This window comes from Papio anubis, chromosome 15 (genome assembly GCF_008728515.1).
Source record: "Papio anubis isolate 15944 chromosome 15, Panubis1.0, whole genome shotgun sequence".
NCBI classification, from domain to species: Eukaryota; Metazoa; Chordata; class Mammalia; order Primates; family Cercopithecidae; genus Papio; species Papio anubis.
In genome coordinates this window covers 76,855,646-76,873,250 of record NC_044990.1, presented here as the reverse complement: position 1 = coordinate 76,873,250, position 17,605 = coordinate 76,855,646, and the positions used below count along the sequence as shown (strand labels likewise).

General features: G+C 46.8%; 1 protein-coding gene across 2 annotated transcripts in view; it reads right to left on the bottom strand.

The window, feature by feature from the left end:
* FARP1 (FERM, ARH/RhoGEF and pleckstrin domain protein 1) overlaps positions 1-17,605 on the bottom strand; it is a 303,375-nt gene that overhangs the window by 20,187 nt on the left and 265,583 nt on the right. For both annotated transcript variants that reach the window (XM_017951379.2, XM_003914027.5), the window contains exon 17: positions 5,210-5,288. In XM_017951379.2, the coding sequence (XP_017806868.1) occupies positions 5,210-5,288 (79 nt within the window). The remainder of the gene's footprint in view (positions 1-5,209; positions 5,289-17,605) is intronic.

Here is a 17,605-nt window from a genome sequence, read left to right as displayed (position 1 = left end):
AACCCAAGTCAGAGAGGAAAACGCAGCACCAGACCCAGATTTCTCATCCCGGCTATGGCCTAACCTCAGTGGCTTCTCCACACCCATGCCCCGGAAAGAGCTGGAAACATAGGCTGTCCAGACACCCACTTCCTGCTGCCTCACCTGGGGCCCCCGTGTTTATTCTCTAACTTCAGAATGGGTACCACCACCAGCCAGGTACTCAGGACATTAAAACCTGGGGTATACTCCACATTGTTCCCTTGTCTGAACCCATCCCCAAGTCCTATCAATTTGTCCTCCAGAAAATGTGGGACCTGCTTTTGTCTTCTTTCCCATGGTCACTGTTCTCATTCTGGTCTGGCATCGTCCACTGCTGCGTGGTCTCCAGCCCCATCCACTTCACTGTGAGTTGAGCCCCTTGAATGAACTTTCCGCAATGCCACTCAACAGACTCCTCTTAGGCCGGAATCCCTCTGACCTGTCGGGTACTGATGCTTGCCACTCACCCCGAGCCACCCACTGACCACCTTGCACTCAAATGCGCCACGCTCTTACACCCAGAGCCTCTGCCCACAATGCCCACTGCTGAGGACCCCCCATCCCTCGGGGTTACTCCAGGGCCTGCCCTGCTCTGTACTCCTGCATCCTCCTGCACTCACTGCTGTGTCTGTCCACATCAGCCCTTATCACACAGCCTCCCTGCTGGGTTGATTTCATGACTTTCTATTTTGACATAGACATTCATAGGAAGTTGCAAAGAAACATACAGGGAGGGACTGTGCACTCCTCACTCAGCCTCCCTCAATGGTGACATCCTGCAAAACTAGAGTACAATATCAACACCAGGAAATTGACATTGGTACCGCCCACAGAGCTTATTCAGATGGCACCAGTTATACACGCTCTTGTGTGTGTGTATGCATGTGTGTGCATGTGTGTGTCGCTCTGTGCAATGCTATCACACCTGTGGTCCCCTATTTGATTTTGAGAGAGGGCATCATCATGTTGTAACATCCTGGCAAGTTGTCACATCCTTGGGGACTGCCATATGCAGTGGGTGTCCAAAGGTCTTCCCTGTACATATTAAAGAGCAAACGAAGCAATGCACACACCCAGGCCAAGGCAGGGGTCTTGGGAGAACACATGAGTTGGCGGTGGCCAGAAGGCAGGGTAGAAGGTGAAGGGTTGGGAGCAGGGTCTGGAAAGATGGCCTAGGACTAGAGTAGAGGCTTTCTTCATTAGGTCTAGAGTTTGGACTGCATTCTCCAAACCACAGAGAACCAGAAGGGCTTTGTGCAGTCAGTTTTGTGTTGTATAAACAGCGACTCCAGCCATCATATAAGTAGTGGGTTGGGAGGCTGGGTTGGTGGGAGGGGACTCATTGGGAAGCTGGCCCGGTCGCCTAGCAGGAAGAAAACAGAGAGCCAGGAGGAGCAAAGTGGTAGAAGTGTGAGAAGGAGGTACAGGTGGTAGAAGCGTGGAGCGATAGGCGATATAGGAAGGAATGAAGGTCCCCACTTGCAAAGCAGGTAAAGGTCAGGATGAAAGGCCCTTTCTTTGCATTGATTTCCAAGTGCTTTTGTGTGTCTGGATGGATGTGTGCAGGTGGACGTTCACAGCGTGGGCTGGAGATCCTGATTTGGGTGTCTCTGATTCTCTGGAGGTGGTTCAAGACCCTGGACTACCCTCCCTTGGTCATGTGACCTCACTCCTGTGTGCAGAGGCTGGGAAGAGCTGATCAGGCTGAGACTGATGACAGCAGGTGAGTGCACAGGTCGGGGGTGGGAGTGGAGTGGGAAAGACACCACAGGCTCGAGAACACTCTAAGCATTTGGACAACAGCGCTGGCCTGGGCTTCTCACATTTCTGGAAACTTCGGCTGTGCCCCTCCATGCTTTATAGAAATTCTTTAAAACAATAAAAACAGCAATTTAAAAAAACCCACAACTAACTTCTCAAAAAGGCTGCCAGTGGCTCTCACAGCCTCTCCATCTATTTTTATTTTGCTTGCACAGAGCTCCATGCTATAAACGCTCGTGGCATCAGCACACTCCTGAGATGCCAGCACAGCAGAGGAAGCTGGCTGAATGCAGAAATGCCAGCTCCCCAGACCGAGGAGAAATAATGCCAGGCGCGGAAATCAGGTGTATTTTTAGGTGGTCTTCTGCGCTGGGTTAGCGGAGGGGAAGGTGGGATGTCAGCCTCGGCGGGAAAGCAGCGGTGGGAGTTGGCACATAACCTGGAGAAGCCACGAAGGACACCTGCTGAACAGCACCACGCTGTGGACTATCCCCGCAGGTAGGGAAGAGCCTGGCAGCTCTGCTGCTGTCCCCAAAGGCCCACACCAGAGTCCAAGCCTCCTTGAAGAGGGCGCCCCCCTGGGGAGCTGTGATCTCAGATTGAGGAACACGGGGAGAAAAGCTGAGAAACCAGAACAGCGCGAGAAAAAGTACAGAGCATGTGAAAAGAGGGCAAAGATGGAAGAGAACAACAGAAACAGCATCATGTTACATAAGAGAGGAAAAAGGACGTTTCTGAGAAGCGAATGAAGCTGGTCTGCAGTGACTACATCCTGTCTGATCCCAGCTATGTGACAGCTGGAAGGCAAAACTATGGAGATGGTAAAATATCAGTGGTTGCCAGGGATTTGGGGGGCATCTAAGGGGGATGAATAAGTGGAGCCCAGAGGAGTTTTAGGGCAGGGAAACTGTTCTGTGGATCCCTGTCATTATATATTTGTCAACACCCACAGAATGTACACCACCGAGAGAGCCCTAATGGTCAACCTTGTCAATATTGGTTCATCAGTTTCCACAAGTGCACCAAGCCAATGCAAAAGGCTAATAGCTGGGGAAACTGTGTGTTTGGGGGTGGAGCGAAGAATATGAGAACTCTGTACTTTCTGCTCAAGTTTTCTGTAAAGCTAAAATTGCTTTGAAAGATAAAATACATTAACTTCAGAAACTCCCATGGAAAGTGGAAAAGATGTCTCTTATCCTTCTGTCTGAATGTTGTCCTCAGCCGTAGCTCATGCCATTCAAAATACTGTGGCTGTGGAACATCTTAGGGAATTCTTGCTTTTCTTTTTCGCATAGGATTCTGCAACCCTGATCACTCCCACGGCCTCTCTCTGGTATTGCCCCAAATTGCAAAGGGTTGCTGTTTGAACACAGTGAAAAAACAAATAATACCTCAGGATTCAGTCAGTGTTATTGTGGTCTTTGTTAAGAGAAAGAGATTGACAGGAAATCTCTTGAGTGGCATTTGATCCTATCTTTTCTGTGCCACCCCCCGACCCTCCTCCCCTTGTCTCTCTCTCATGAGATTCATCTTTGTTTATTTATTGTTTATTTTTGAGATAGGGTCTCGCTCTGTTGCCCAGGCTCGAGTGCGGTGGTGCCATCATGGCTCACTGCAGCCTCAACCTGCTGGGCTCAAGTGATCCTCTCCCCTCAGCCCCCTGAGTAGCTGGAACTACAGGCACTTACCATCACTCCTGGCTAATGTTTTTTATTTTTCGTAGAGACAAAGTCTTGGCATGTTGTCTAGGCTGATCTCAAACTTGTGGGCCCAAGCAATCCTCCCACCTTAGCCTCCCAAATTGCTAGGATCACAGGCATGAGCCACCACACCCCGCTGAGATATATTATTTTAATGGGAAAAACTAAACGCCAACCCACTTAGCTAGGTTCATGGGAGTTAAGACAAACCCTAACGGTAATTTCATTCTATGAGTGTCCTGTGTATAGTAGGTGCTCAGTTAGCACTGGGTGGATGGATGGGTGGGTGGATGGACTAAAATGGGGGCAGTATGAGCACCTTCTTTAGGGGGTTGCTAGCTTCTCGGGGCAGTTGTTAGTTTTTAAGGTTGTCATACAGACTCTGGGCAGTTGAGATTCAGGAAGATTGCTTTAAAATGTGAGTACAGGTGTATTCAAAAGACATGCTGTGTGGATTAAAACATTGTATGTTAAAAGAATTGTTAATGGAGTCAAATGAAAACAAAAAAAGGAAAATTTCTGATATAAGAGATGGGGCAGATTTTTTTGAATATGGTAGAGTATTAGTTTAATGTTTATTGACTTCTTTGGATATACTTTCACTTTTATGTCATTCATTGTAGATATTGCTGGATGATTAAAAACATATTTGCGACCAGGCGTGATGGCTCATGCTTATAATCCCAGCACTTTGGGAGGCCGAGGTAGGTGGATCACCCGAGGTCAGGAGTTTGAGACCAGCCTGGCTAACATGAAGAAACCCCGTCTCTACTAAAAACACAAAAATTAGCTGGGTGTGGTGGCACGCACCTGTAGTCCCAGCTACTTGGGAAGCTGAGGCGGGAGAATCGCTTGAACCTGGGAGGCGGAGGCTGCAGTGAGCCGAGATTGCGCCATTGCACTCCAGCCTGGGCGACAAGAGTGAAACTCCGTCTCAAAAACAACAACAACAACAACAAAACCAACCAACCAAAAAAAAAAAAAAAAAAAACCCATATTTGCCTCGTACACTGATTTAAAGTCATAGAATTTACTAAAACACCTACATAGCTCTGAATCTAACATTTGTGTCATGGTTATTAGAAGAAACCAAAACAACTGGCTGAAAATATAATGTTCAGACAATGTTTGTCTATGCCTTTTTTTTTTTTTTTTTTGAGGTTTTGAATCATCCATTCCCAGAAAACACTTGTTGTTTTGGGTACAACGCAAAACTTTCCAAACAAAACACCTACTAAAGATGCTTTCACTAAAGTGATTGGATTTTCATTCCTGCTTTGAAATAAAAGTATCTAGAAAGGCTGGAGAAGGGTTTGCCAAACAGTCATCTTCCTGCTGTGCCTTAGATTAGACCGGGGTGTCCGATCTTTTGGCTTCCCGGGACCACATTGGAAGAAGAATAACTGTCTTAGGTCACACATAAAATACACTAACACTAATGATAGCTGATGAGCTAAACAAAACAAAACAGAACAAAAAAAAAACCAAAAATCACCAAAAAAAATAAATCTCATAATGTTTTAAGAAAGTTTATGAATTTGTGTTGGGCCACATTCAAAGCCGTCCTGGGCTGTACGCGGCTGGTCGGCGGTGGGTTGGACAAGCTTGGTGTAGACAGTCAAATCAGGAGATGCACGCTGATGGAAATGGCTTATGGCCTACACCCACAGCAGCCCCGCTCGATTTTCCTCGGTGAACTTGCTCCACCCAAATCTCAACCAGCTCACCTTCATGCCCTGAATGTTCTTCAGCATGACATCGCCGATTCTTTGGTAATCTCTGATTTGGGCATTCGAGCGGCCTTCCCTGAGAGCAAAAGCAAAGGGTTGGAAATGCAAAGCGTTAGTAGTGACATGACCAGAAGAGGCCCAGCCCTGGGTTACAAATATCAACCTACTGCTTTCTTTCCAATCACCCCTCCCCGGACATCTCCTGGACCTCTCCTGAACTTCTTATGGAGTCACGGAATGTTATCGTTGGAGGGAGACTTGGAAATTACCCTACTCATCCTGCAAAGAATTCCACTTATGCTTTGAAAGAGACAAGAGAGAACCAATTTCCGATCCTTTTAATTTGGTTTAATTATTTTACTCTACCCATCTGCACACTGGAGTTTGATTTTATATTAATTTTTTCCATCCACACTTGGGTGATTTTAGCATCATTAGGTCAGCACAGAGATCATTTGCAGTAAGTGGCTTGTAAACAGATTCTATCCTAGAGATGGGTACTGCTAGACACCTGCAGGAAGCAAGACTCAGCCCCAAAGCAAGGTTTCTGCTTCCAAGAGTGCTTGCCTGAAGCAGACCAATAGCTGTCCATAGCCCTTGGGAAGAGAAATGCATAATTGAGAAAGGCCAGGAGATGGTACCTGAAGGTGGGAGTGACGCAAATGCCATAGAATAGGGTAGGGTGGGTGGCCCAGGAACAGACAGGCATGGAGGGGAGGGCCATGGCCCCCCAGACACGTTGGGTGCTAGACAGCAAAGCTGTGGGCACTTTCAGTGAGGTTTGGGGTACACATATACCTTTCCAATGGCTCACTGATCAACGCAGAGAGAAATATAAAAACATGGATGGTAGCGAGTATTTATTAAGTACTGTCCATGCACCGGACACCGTGCAGAGTTCATTACAGGCATGAACCCTTTTAGTCCTCACAGAAACCCTCTGCGGCAGGTACCACTATCACCCTCATTTTACAGTGAAGGAGACAGAACCATAAAGCAACCATGAACTTGTCTGATATCTGTCATCACGAGGTGTGAACTCACACAGGAGCTAGCTCTAGTTTCCCAGGCCACGCACCTAACCGTTATGCCAGTGCATAGCTGCAGACTTTCCCATCAGTGAGAAAGGAATTTCCCAGAGACAATTAAAACATCGTTTTCAACAATCAACCTGGCAATGATCTTTAAACCAACTGTCCAGGAAAACCAGAAGCCAACTTACATGAAAGGAACGAATTAAAAACAACAGCAACAACAAAAACCCGGCACTAGGCTTCTAATAGGAAGTGAGAGATCCTCAAAGTGGAAAAAAATAGCTGGTAACTGAAGTCAGGAGGGACCCAGGATCTACATACACCTTATGCTGGTTAATATCGAGTGTCAACTTGATTGGATTGAAGGACGTAAAGTATTGATCCTGGGTGTGCCTTTAAGGGTGTTCCCAAAGGAGATGAACATTTGAGTCAGTGGAGTGGGAAAGGCAGACCCACCCTCAATCTGGGTGGGCACAACCTGATCAGGTGCCAGCGTGGCCAGAATAAAAGTAGGCAGAAGAATGTGGAAAGACTAGACGGGCCTAGCCGCCCAGCCTACATCTTTCTCCTATACTGGATGCTTCCTGCCCTCGAACATCAGACTCCAAGTTCTTCAGCTTTGGGACTTGGACTGGCTTCCTTGCTCCTCAGCCTGCAGACGGCCTACGGTGGGACCTCACCTTGAGAACGTGTGAGTCAATACTCCTTCATAAACTCCCCTTTATATATACATCTATCCTATTAGTTCTGTCCCTCTGGAGAACCCTGACTAATACACACCCCACAGATGTGGTAGCTAAGAACCTTCTGGCAACGCGAGAAAAGGCTTCCACTGGGACACTCAGAGCCTTCCTGTTGACTCAATCTCTGATTCATCAAGGATCTTCTGATGAACAGAAGAGGGCAAGGAGGATGCACATGCTTAATTAAGCAAACCCAGAAGACAGAAAAGTCATCGTGTGTAGAAACAGGTTGCTCCTGGCTTCACATTCCAGGCAATCAACAGCATTCTTTATTCCACTGGTTCCAACTAAGCATATAGAGCAAATGACATCACAGGGGAGACTGAGGGTACCCAAACCTTTTAGATAATAAAGCTTCTCTAAAATGAAATACAAGAGAGCACCCCCAGGCTCCCCAGCTCCTTCCTGGGTCTTCGTTCCTGCCCTGTGTGCTAGGAGTCTTCAACCTGGTCCGTTTTCTTCCACCAGCACAGCATACTCAGTCCTTTGCATTCTCTTAGCTGCCTTCATTGGCACTGCTCCTCTGCTAATTAAACACATCTCTCCCCACCGCTCTCCTAAAAAGGTTCTGGGAAGATGGCCATTAGCCTCTGAGCCACCAGAGCCCATCTCCCCTCCTCCTATATTCGGGCTTTCCGGGCTGGTCAGCCCCACTGCATGGCCCTCCAAGCTCACCCGCTAGGGGACGCTTTCCTCTCCAGACTACCTCATTTCTCTTCAGGCCAACCATTCAATTCTCGTGGCCACCTCTTCAGGCTGCTCCCAAGCTCTCTGTGTGTTTTGGGAGCCCTTTGGTGGTCCTCGCTTTTCACCCTCTACTTCTTCCTATACAAGCCCTCCTATTTGCCCCATGGCAAACAGGAGTTCATGATGAAATATCAGTTCATGATGCCGAACCACGGCTGATGCAGGTAATGCGTTTCTTAGACCATCCAGAACGCTCCATGTGAATAACCCCACATTTTGTATCTCAAACATAAGATGTTCCAGATTTTAGGATCTTATTTCCAACACCAAATCCTCTTCCTCCATTTTCTTTAATTTTTTTTTTTTTTAAGATATGGGGTCTTGCTTTGTCACCCAGGGTGGAGTGTGGTGGTATCATCACAGCTTGCTGCAGCCTCAAACTCCTGGTCTCAAGCCATCTCCCTGCCTCAGCCTCCTGAGTAGCCACTTAGAGGTGTGCACCATCAGGCCAGCTTATTTTTTTTTTTTTGGTAAAGATGGGGTCTATTTTGTCAAAGCTGGCCTTGAATTCCTGGACTCAAGTGACCCACCTGCCTCAGCCTCTCAGCTGGGGTTATAGGTATGAGCCACAGTGCCTGGCCTTGTTATCTGGAACTTAAATAATTGGCCCCAGAATTTTTTGAATGGATCTGCCATTTGAGAACATACAGAAACAAAGGACTGAAGTTCAGAGGACATCATTTAGATATTCTAGTGAGAGTCTGGATTTCGGAGGAAGAAATGGGGAGGATACTGGCTTCCATTAGTAATAAGCAACACCCTCTGTCTCACAGACACACCCCTATTCAAGAGAAAATGAAGGGCTGGGAAGAGGATGCTGGGTGAGGGCAGTGGGGACTGAGATGGAAGCCAAATGTCATCTATTTCACTTTCTCTGTTCTTTTGCCAACTATTTATTATCTACTGATGTTAAAACTCCAAACTCGAAAGAACCTTCCTTCCCACATCCATCTCTCTCTAAGTCCCCAGCATCTTTCATGGGAGAGACGGCTCTGGGTTGACACCATCAGACCTCTGTGCGGCTGGGAAGATGCAGATGCCTAATTGTAAAGGGGTCAGGCTACGTGATGTGGTGAGTACAGGCTGGGGGCCTCTGAGGTCACTGCAAACCGTACAACACATCTGTCTTTCTCGTCTCATTCTGTCCCCACCTCAGGTCACATAGCAAGTACCAGCCCTGCTTGGTTCCAAATACACAGGACACAGCCCCAGGGACTGGGGGCAACATCCAAATTCCTGCTGCCCATCTAGAAATATCCTCATGGTTTTACTTCCTCTACATGTCACTACCTCCAAATCTATAAAGCCAAAGTGTTCCTTCTATTATGAACAGCTAAAAGGTCACTGGACTATCAAGAACATGAAAAGGAATTCTAACCCTTCCACCACGTCCTCCGGATGTTAACCTCACAAGAAAGGGGTCCTTGTCCGCAAGGCAGGGCCACATATTTGTTGCCTGCGTAATTACCACACAGCAACAAAGATGAAAATTCTTTTGACAATTTCACTTAGGAAAACCATGTAAGTCTGCTAAGAAGCTGCCTGGATGCTCCATTCTGACCTGTGCAATGTGATGAACTTACTCCCAGGAGCCACGACACATCACGTCAGCAAAGGACTCAACACACACTCACACACTTCATGAATTTCCAGGTCTTCCTGACCTCATATCCAAACTTCATTCACCACAATGTGAGCTGGTCAGTCATTCAGCAGCAGACTGACTGACGGCAAGGAAGAAGAAAAGGACATGAAAATGACCAACTGTGGGTGGGCCACTGGCCAGCAGCAAGGTTGTCTCCAAGGGTGGACTGTGAGTGTTTTGCCCACCATCTCCCTAAGAGGAGGCGGAAGGACAGCCTGTACGAGTTTTGTCTCTGACTGCCAAGAAACACTCGTGCAGGCTGTCGTCGCAGGCAGGGGCAAAGCCAGCCACGATCAATGAATACTTAGCCCTCTTACTCACCTCCCCAACTGCAGGGTCAACATAAAGCCCATTTAGAACATCAGAGAAACAGTTCACAGTGTGCTGGTGACCTTGGTGGCAATAACATCTCCCAACTCTCCTCTAAAGCATCATGAGCCCCAGGGCGTGGGCTCCCTCTGACAGGGCGTGTTTTCCGGAAAGCAGTAACATTTGGCCAGGCTGTGGTGAAGTGCCCGGGGAGATTCCTTAACCATGAAAGAGGGCAGTGACTGGCACGCTGCATATCCCGAGGGCCCAACGTAAACCCAAGCGTGTTTACTCATCACCCAGCTCTCCTCTTCTCTCCTTGCCACAATACGAAGAACCGTCTCCTCAGAGTACACACGCCAGCAGTGCAGCTTGGAGCTCAACGGCTCATTTTTGTCCCCTGGCTCTATCTCTAGATGCTCACTCAACCCCGAAACGGATCTTTTTTTGACGCCTCTTAGTCTTCACTTGCAACACCAACACCACATCATTGTCCTCACTACTCCCTGCAGTCTCTAGGATTCTAAATGGAAAAAAAGTATGAAATTATGTATGCTTGTGTGTCTGTGTAAGCGAAAAGCATAGTGTGAACTGAGTAAGTGGGAACAGACGGACCCTACATTAATATATGGGGTGGGGAGGGTGGCTGGGTTCCAAAAGCAAACAAATTAGCCGAAGTCACAGTGTGTGTGTCTGTGTGTGTATGTGTGTGTGTGTGTGTATGTGTATATATACATATAGTTTTTTTTTTTTTTTTTGAGACAGAGTCTCGCTCTGTCACCCAGGCTGGAGTGCAGTGGCGCGATCTTGGCTCACTGCAACCTCTGCCTCCCGGGTTCAAGTGATTCTCCTGCCTCTGCCTCCCGAGTGGCTGGGATTACAGGCGCGTGCCACCACACCCAACTAATTTTTGTATTTTTAGTACAGATGGGGTTTCATCATGTTGGCCAGGCTGATCTTGAACTCCTGACCTCAGGTGATCCACCCACCTCAGCCTCCCAAAGTGCTGGGATTATAGGCGTGAGCCACTGTGCCCGACCTAATATATTGTGAATGACATATGTATCAGCCACATGTGATATATGCAGATTTTTCAGTAAAGTCCCATTAATCTTAGCATTAATTCACATGCCTACTTGTCAAGACGACATTTGTGTGAGAGGCATCTTCAATGGGCCGGGGACGCCGCGCAGGAAACACAGAAGACAGAAGCCCTCCCATTCTCAGCCACCCTCAAGTCTGTCAATTACACTCTTAGGTTGCTCAAAACTATGGCTTCTATCTTGCCTTCGTGAGGTTTACCACCAGGTCGAGTTGAAAAAGAGGATCAAAAGTGACAACCCAGTCACGGGCAGGTTTGATAGCACCCGGGTGAGCCCCGGTATCATTCCTGTTGCCAACAGGGCACATACTAAAATACAGCAGAAGAGAAGAGCCATGTCAGACTCATCAGTGGCCTGGAGAGTGCTTTCTCTCAAGTGTCTTCTAGTAGAAACCCACCTGCAAATTCTGGCAATTGGAAAAACAGTTTCATTTGTCTCAGGGAAACAGCTTGCTCTCAAAGCACTGTGAGCTATATAGTCACGAATAAGGCAGAAAATCCAAGAAAAACTAGTTCCAAGCTATGCTTAAGAACATGAAATCTGGCCAGGCATGGTGGCTCAACGCCTGTAATCCCAACACTTCGGGAGGCCAAGGCGGGCAGATCACTTGAGGTCAGGAGTTCAAGACCAGCCTGGCCAGCATGGTGAAACCCCTTCTCTACTAAAACTACAAAAATTAGCTGGGTGTGGTGGTGCACGCTTGTAATCCCAGCTACTCAGGAGGCTGAGGCAGGAGAATTGCTTGAACCTGGGAGGCTTAGGTTGCAGTGAGCCAAGATCACGCTGCTGCACTCCATCCTGGGCAACAGAGGGAAACTCCATCTCAAAACAAAACAAAACAACAAACAAACATGCAATTTTACTCATGCTTAAAAAGGAAACAAGGCCAAGTGTGATGGCTCATGCCTATAATCCTAGCACTCTGAAAAGCTGAGGTGGGGGGATTGCTTGAAGCCAGAAGTTCAAGGCTGCAGTGATCTATAATCATACCACTGCACTCCAGCCTGGGCAACAGAGTGAGATTTTGTCTCTAAAAAACTAATAAAAATATAAATAAATAAGAGGATATTCCATCATACATTTTGTTTAGCCACTCATGTCAATGGACATTTGGGTTACCTCTTCCTTTTGGCTACTGTGGATAAAGCTGCTGTGAACACTGATGTACAAGCGTCTGCTGGAGTCCCTGCTTTCAGTTCTTTGGGGTACATGCTGAGGAGGGGAACTGCTGGATCCTATTGTAATTCTGTGCTTAGTTTTTTGAGGAACCTTTATGATTTTTATTTTAATGATACCTAGCACAAACACTTAAAGCTTCAGAGAGCTGGTAGAATGGTAAGAAAAGTATTTGATTCATTTTTGTTCTATGATGGCTCACTAGTGCTTCTATAAAGATGCTCCATTTTTCTGGGCAGTGAAACAATTTTCTGACCTGCTCAGTCATCTGCACTTCAGCTACTGGCGTCAAAGCAACACAATGCTGCTCCCCTGTGAAACTCCTGACAGCAGCTTGTGAGAGTGTCCCATCCCGGAAAGAGCCCCTTCTCTGCCCTGGAGGGCTCTCCAATCCCTCAGGACGCCCTTCTCACATCTCTTACCCCTGCAGGACTTCCTCCTGCCTGAAGTCTGCTCCTGTACACCAGGAACTACCTTCCTCAAACCATCCTTGCCCTCCTGGCTGCCATTCTCCAAGACCTGCTGTCTTCTGGACCCTCTACCCCTATGTGTTCTTTTTTTTTTTTTTTTCAAACCTCTGGTGGCCTCTTCTGTTTCTTTTACTGGTTTTTATGCTGCCATGATCTACATTTATGGAAAGCAAACTGCTTTCCATAGATAGTCGATAAAGGTATAGTTGAGAAGATTCTGCCCTCGGCTCTCTTTTCCTCTCAATGTTCTCTCCCTTGAAGATCTGATTCTTCTTGTGGATAACTTCCAAACCTACACCTTTCTGCCTCATTTCCTTCCCAAGCCGGGGACCCACATTTCCAAATGTCTGGAGCACTTTATCATGGGGCCTCAAAATTATCGTTCCCAAAGCAAGCTCATCTTCCCTTATTGTACTTGTATGTTTCTTTCTTCCTGGCTTGATTTCCCTCCCATTTTCATGACCATCCTCTGAGCTGACTGTGTTCAAAACTCTAGGTGGCCTCCCCTCTCCTTCCCTGCTGTCCCACAGAGCCCTGGCTACCTAGTGATATCTCAACATTCAGTCAGTCTGGTCCTCCCAGCCAGTCTCCTGCATGCTTTCCACGTGACTCTGGCCAAAGTTTCTCCTAAAACATGCAGCTGATCCTCCATGAAAACTGTGTGCACCCCATAGCCAATTCTGAGGGCCCCTTTGTACGACTGACTGCTTGCTGTCTTCCAGCTCCCAGCTGGCTCGTAAGTGGAGTTTTGTACCCTGCAGAATCTACCAAGGCACTCTGTAGCAAAGCAGGCCTTCCATCCATCTTGGGGAACCCAGCTGGTCACCTTGCACTCAGCCTCTGCCTGTCACCTCAGGGCTGGCATTTGGGAGTCCTGACTGCATGCCAAAGGTTGTTAAGTGGCTCTCTCTGAACTCATTTGAACAGCTGAGTAAACTGTTCTTGCCTTCACAAGGAAAAGAACTCCTGAAGTTATTAGAACTCACCAAACCAGTTTCTTTGTTTCTGAAGAAAGCAGGTAATGTGGCTTTGCCAGCAAGAAGCAGGCCTTGGGCGTCCTCCTCCTCAGATGTGTTTACTCAGGAGAAGGTGACATTTGGAAAGGGGCAGGTGTGTTTGCTGAACTGAGCTTCAGCCTAATCATTCCGGAAAACTTCCCGAGACTTTCTCTGCCCTGTAATTTCCGCACTGTTGATGGAAGTATATTGCAGTCTCATGCAGGACTGCGAAGGGAAAGTCACACTCCCTAGATCACTTATGTACCAAATTCTGGGGAACTTTTGGTGCATATTACACTTTAGATCTCTTTCCATTAATGATAATCATTGAAAATATTATCATGGAATAAAATCTACACTTTAGTTAACATAACGTACCAACGTTGTTTTCTTAGTTTTGCCGACTCTCCTATGGTGACGTAAGATGTTAATGGGAAGAGGATGGGTGCAGACCATATACAAACACTGCTGTCTTGGCAACTTTTCTCTGGGATTATTTCCAAATAATTATTTCCAGATAAAAAGTTTATTTTAAAAAAATGATCAGCTTCCCCGCTTTCTCTGTGCAGTGCAGTATACTAAGTCCTTTCCAGACACTGTGCCATTTGTGTAACACCCTGCATGGGAGATGCCATCCACATTTCACCCAGAAGGAAATGTGGTTCAACAAGGCCCACACCTACAGCTGAACACACCCTCACGGCAGGAGTGTGACCTCAAATTCGGATCTTACCCATCCTAATCGACAGGAGCCAACCTGTGCTTCCTATATCATGGCAATGTGAGGAAAGGCATGGGTACACAAACATGCACTGAACACACACACGTGCAGTTTGTCATTCAGTAGCCAGGGTGAATCCTTTCTTAATAAACTTCCCTGTGACCCATTCTTCTCACTGAATAGATTCAGCCAGAGGATTGCCTGTTCAGCATAGGCAATGATGGCCCATGTGTGTCCTCAGGGACAGAATTGGCAGCGATGCTCCACGTCCACCCTGTATATGACACCCACACCTGCGAGGGGACCCGGCCCTCTGTGCCCTATGTGCCTGCCTCCTCCTTTGAGAGTGCAAGTCCCCCATGGGCAGAGCCTGCCACTCACACACTCACCTACTCATTCATTCATTCATATATTCCTTCATGCATTGCTTGTAGACTAAAGAAGCAAGAGTTATAACCAGTCTATGACATGCAAACCAAGGAATCACAGACTGTAAGGACTGTCAGAGGCACTGCAGGGTTGGTTGTTGCAGAAGAGGTATTCATCATGATCACCCCAAGAAGTACTTAAAAAACAGATTCCTAAGTCTCACTCCTAAAGTTCCGATTCAAGAGCGCTGGATAGGGCCTGGCAATCTGCATTTTTCAAAGCCCCCTCTAGTTCCCAAGCCCAGTGACTCTGAGGCATCGCCAGGTTTGGGGTCTTGCTCCACAATAAATCCTGTCTGGACATGGACAGTCAGTCTCTGCTGGAGCACCCCAGAGGTGAAGGAGCTCCTGACCTCACAAGGCAGACTCTCACTGCCACGCTGCTCTTAGGCTTCGGAAATCCTTTTCTGCGTTCAGACGTTGTGCTTCTTGGGAAATTCACTTCACTGTTTGAATTTTGTCCTCTGATTCCACTCAGAAGATGCGTATGCCCTTTTCCACAGGACCAGACTGCAGGTACCTGATAGGAGCCATCATGCTTTCGAAAGTCTCTTCTCATCCAGTCACTCTGTTGTAATGGAATGCATTCTCATCCCATTTCACACGTGAAAGCCGAGTGTGGTGTAGTGTTCTGCCAGAGTGCCGAACCTTGAATTTTGAAGGAGCCATCCTTTTCCAGGTTCTGGGCTCTTTTTAATGAGGCATTTTAGGGCAAATGTTCTTGACCTTGGCTACACTTTGGAATCACCTGGGAAGTTTAGAAACTACCAATGCATTGTTTCTACCCCTCAGAGACTCTGATGTAACAGGGCTGGGTTATATCAGGCTGCTCAAGGTGACTTCAACGAGGAGCCAATGTTGCGAGGTGCAGATCTAGAGAGACACTGGTTTCTCTCTGTGTTGGTCTATGGCTCATACTAAACTCATTCACACTCAGCCTTTTTCCCTTGGAACTCCTGCCACGCCAGGTCCTCCTCATCATGTTCTTGAGTAATTGATTAGCTGAACTTCACTGCAGCCCTTTCCAATGATCCCTGACCAGTGTTGTGTATTTGGGTTTGGGTCTATTGTTGAAAGGCTACTGCAGGTCCCACTGATGGAGCTGCTTGTTGACTATCTGCTTTCTCTCTAGCTTTGAGAACTTTACATGCTTCTGGTGTCTTTCTGTAAAACATGGGTTAAATTATGGATCTTAGAAAGATACTTTACTGAAAACCCTCTGGGAATCAAATTATATCAACTGCTTTTTAAGCAACTCAATACTCTTTCACAGATAAGGTAACGACTCATGGTCATGGAAGATCCATGCAGGCATATGGCATTTATTCCGAAAATGAGTCGTGTTAGACAGCTCTCTGCATTCCTCTCTGGTGGCATCCTCCAATGGGGAAGCCAGCTGAAGCTGCCGTGATGGGCTTTTAGGGTACTGCAAACTGATGACATTTCCTATGTGTGGCCTCTCCAACCTTATTAAATCAACTGCCACATGCACTGAGACTGCTAGAGTGATGTCAGCTCAAGAGGCCGTGAGCCTCCAGGAAGATGTGCCTAAGACAGTATTAACATGTCTCGCTGGCCAGAGAACAAACTGCCAAATGGGTTCTCCAGAATTGTAAAGTCTTTGACCCATTATGAGGGCATCATTCAACTTTGTATGAATGATGAGACACGAGGCAGGACACACGTGAAAGGTTCTAGGTCAAGCTTGGGAAGGTAAAGTAACATTTGGTAGAATTTTTATTCTTATTTTAGAGACAGGGTCTTGCTCTGTCACCCAAGCTGGAGTGCAGTGATGCAGTCATAGCTCACTGCAGCCTTGAACTTCTGGGCTGAAGTGATTCTCCTGCCTCAGCCTCTCCAGTAGCTGGGACCACAGGTTTGCATCACTACACCTGGTTAATTAAGTATTTTTTTGTTGAGACAGGGTCTTGCCATGTTGCCCAGGCTGCTCTTGAACTCCTGGCCTCAGGTGATCCTCCTGCCTCGGCCTCCCAAAGTGCTGGGATTTACAGGCATGAGCCACTGTGCCCGGCCAAATTTTTATTTTTAATTTTGAAAAGTGACATTTCTTTTATATTCATAATACCAAGACTCTAGATAACGTGGCATTTTCAATTTTTCCCATTTCCAGCAAGGCTGACTTTGTACATATTATTTCTCCATTTCTGGCTGTGCTCTCCCCACTGGGACCTCTCAGTAACACCTGCCACCTCCTTCTCTCAAGGAAGGAGAACTGCACTGAACTATCCTCCAGGTATAAAAAATGTACAAAGCCGGACATCACTTAGGGGGATCAGAGAGCTCCCGCTGCCCCAGCATATTGGCTTCACGACACAGAAAGCAGCTCTGCTTAGCTATTCAACTGACACTTGAATGTCGCAGTCTGGGATCACCTGAGGCAGGACAACCTCACATAGCGCTCCTTCAGGCCCTATGGTCACAGAGGGCCCCTGAGGCCACTCCAAACCAAATTCTCACTGGTAGTGAGGATACAGCCCATAATGGGTTCTATTTCTGCCAAAAACCTTTTGCTATTTTCTCCTGGCATTTTTCAAATGCATGTTTAGTAGACAATCAACTCCCCATGTGTCTCTCTCCATATAATTGTCTTTAAAAAACTGCCATAGGAATTGTCTACAAAACCGTCTATTTTAGGTAAAAGTGCAGCAGATTCTGCATGTGACAGTCCACAAAGCTTTTCCTGTTTTTTGTACCTCCCTCTTCTCTCACATTAATGTTTCATCTGGTATTCAATGGACAGGCTTAAGATTATTTTTAACCAATCTGCTATTGATGGACACTTAGGTCATTTCTATTATTTTAATTATTCATTGGATGTCTCTGTTCAAATGGCATTTCATGTATTAAAACAGATCCTTCTAGTTCAAGGTAAGGTAAAAGTGTGTGTGCGCGCATGCACATGCTACATAGATCCGTTTTTCAAAGCATGTTTTAGACACTGGAGTAGAATACGGAAAACTGCACAAGGCATATATGTACTTCATAAATGACTTAAAGC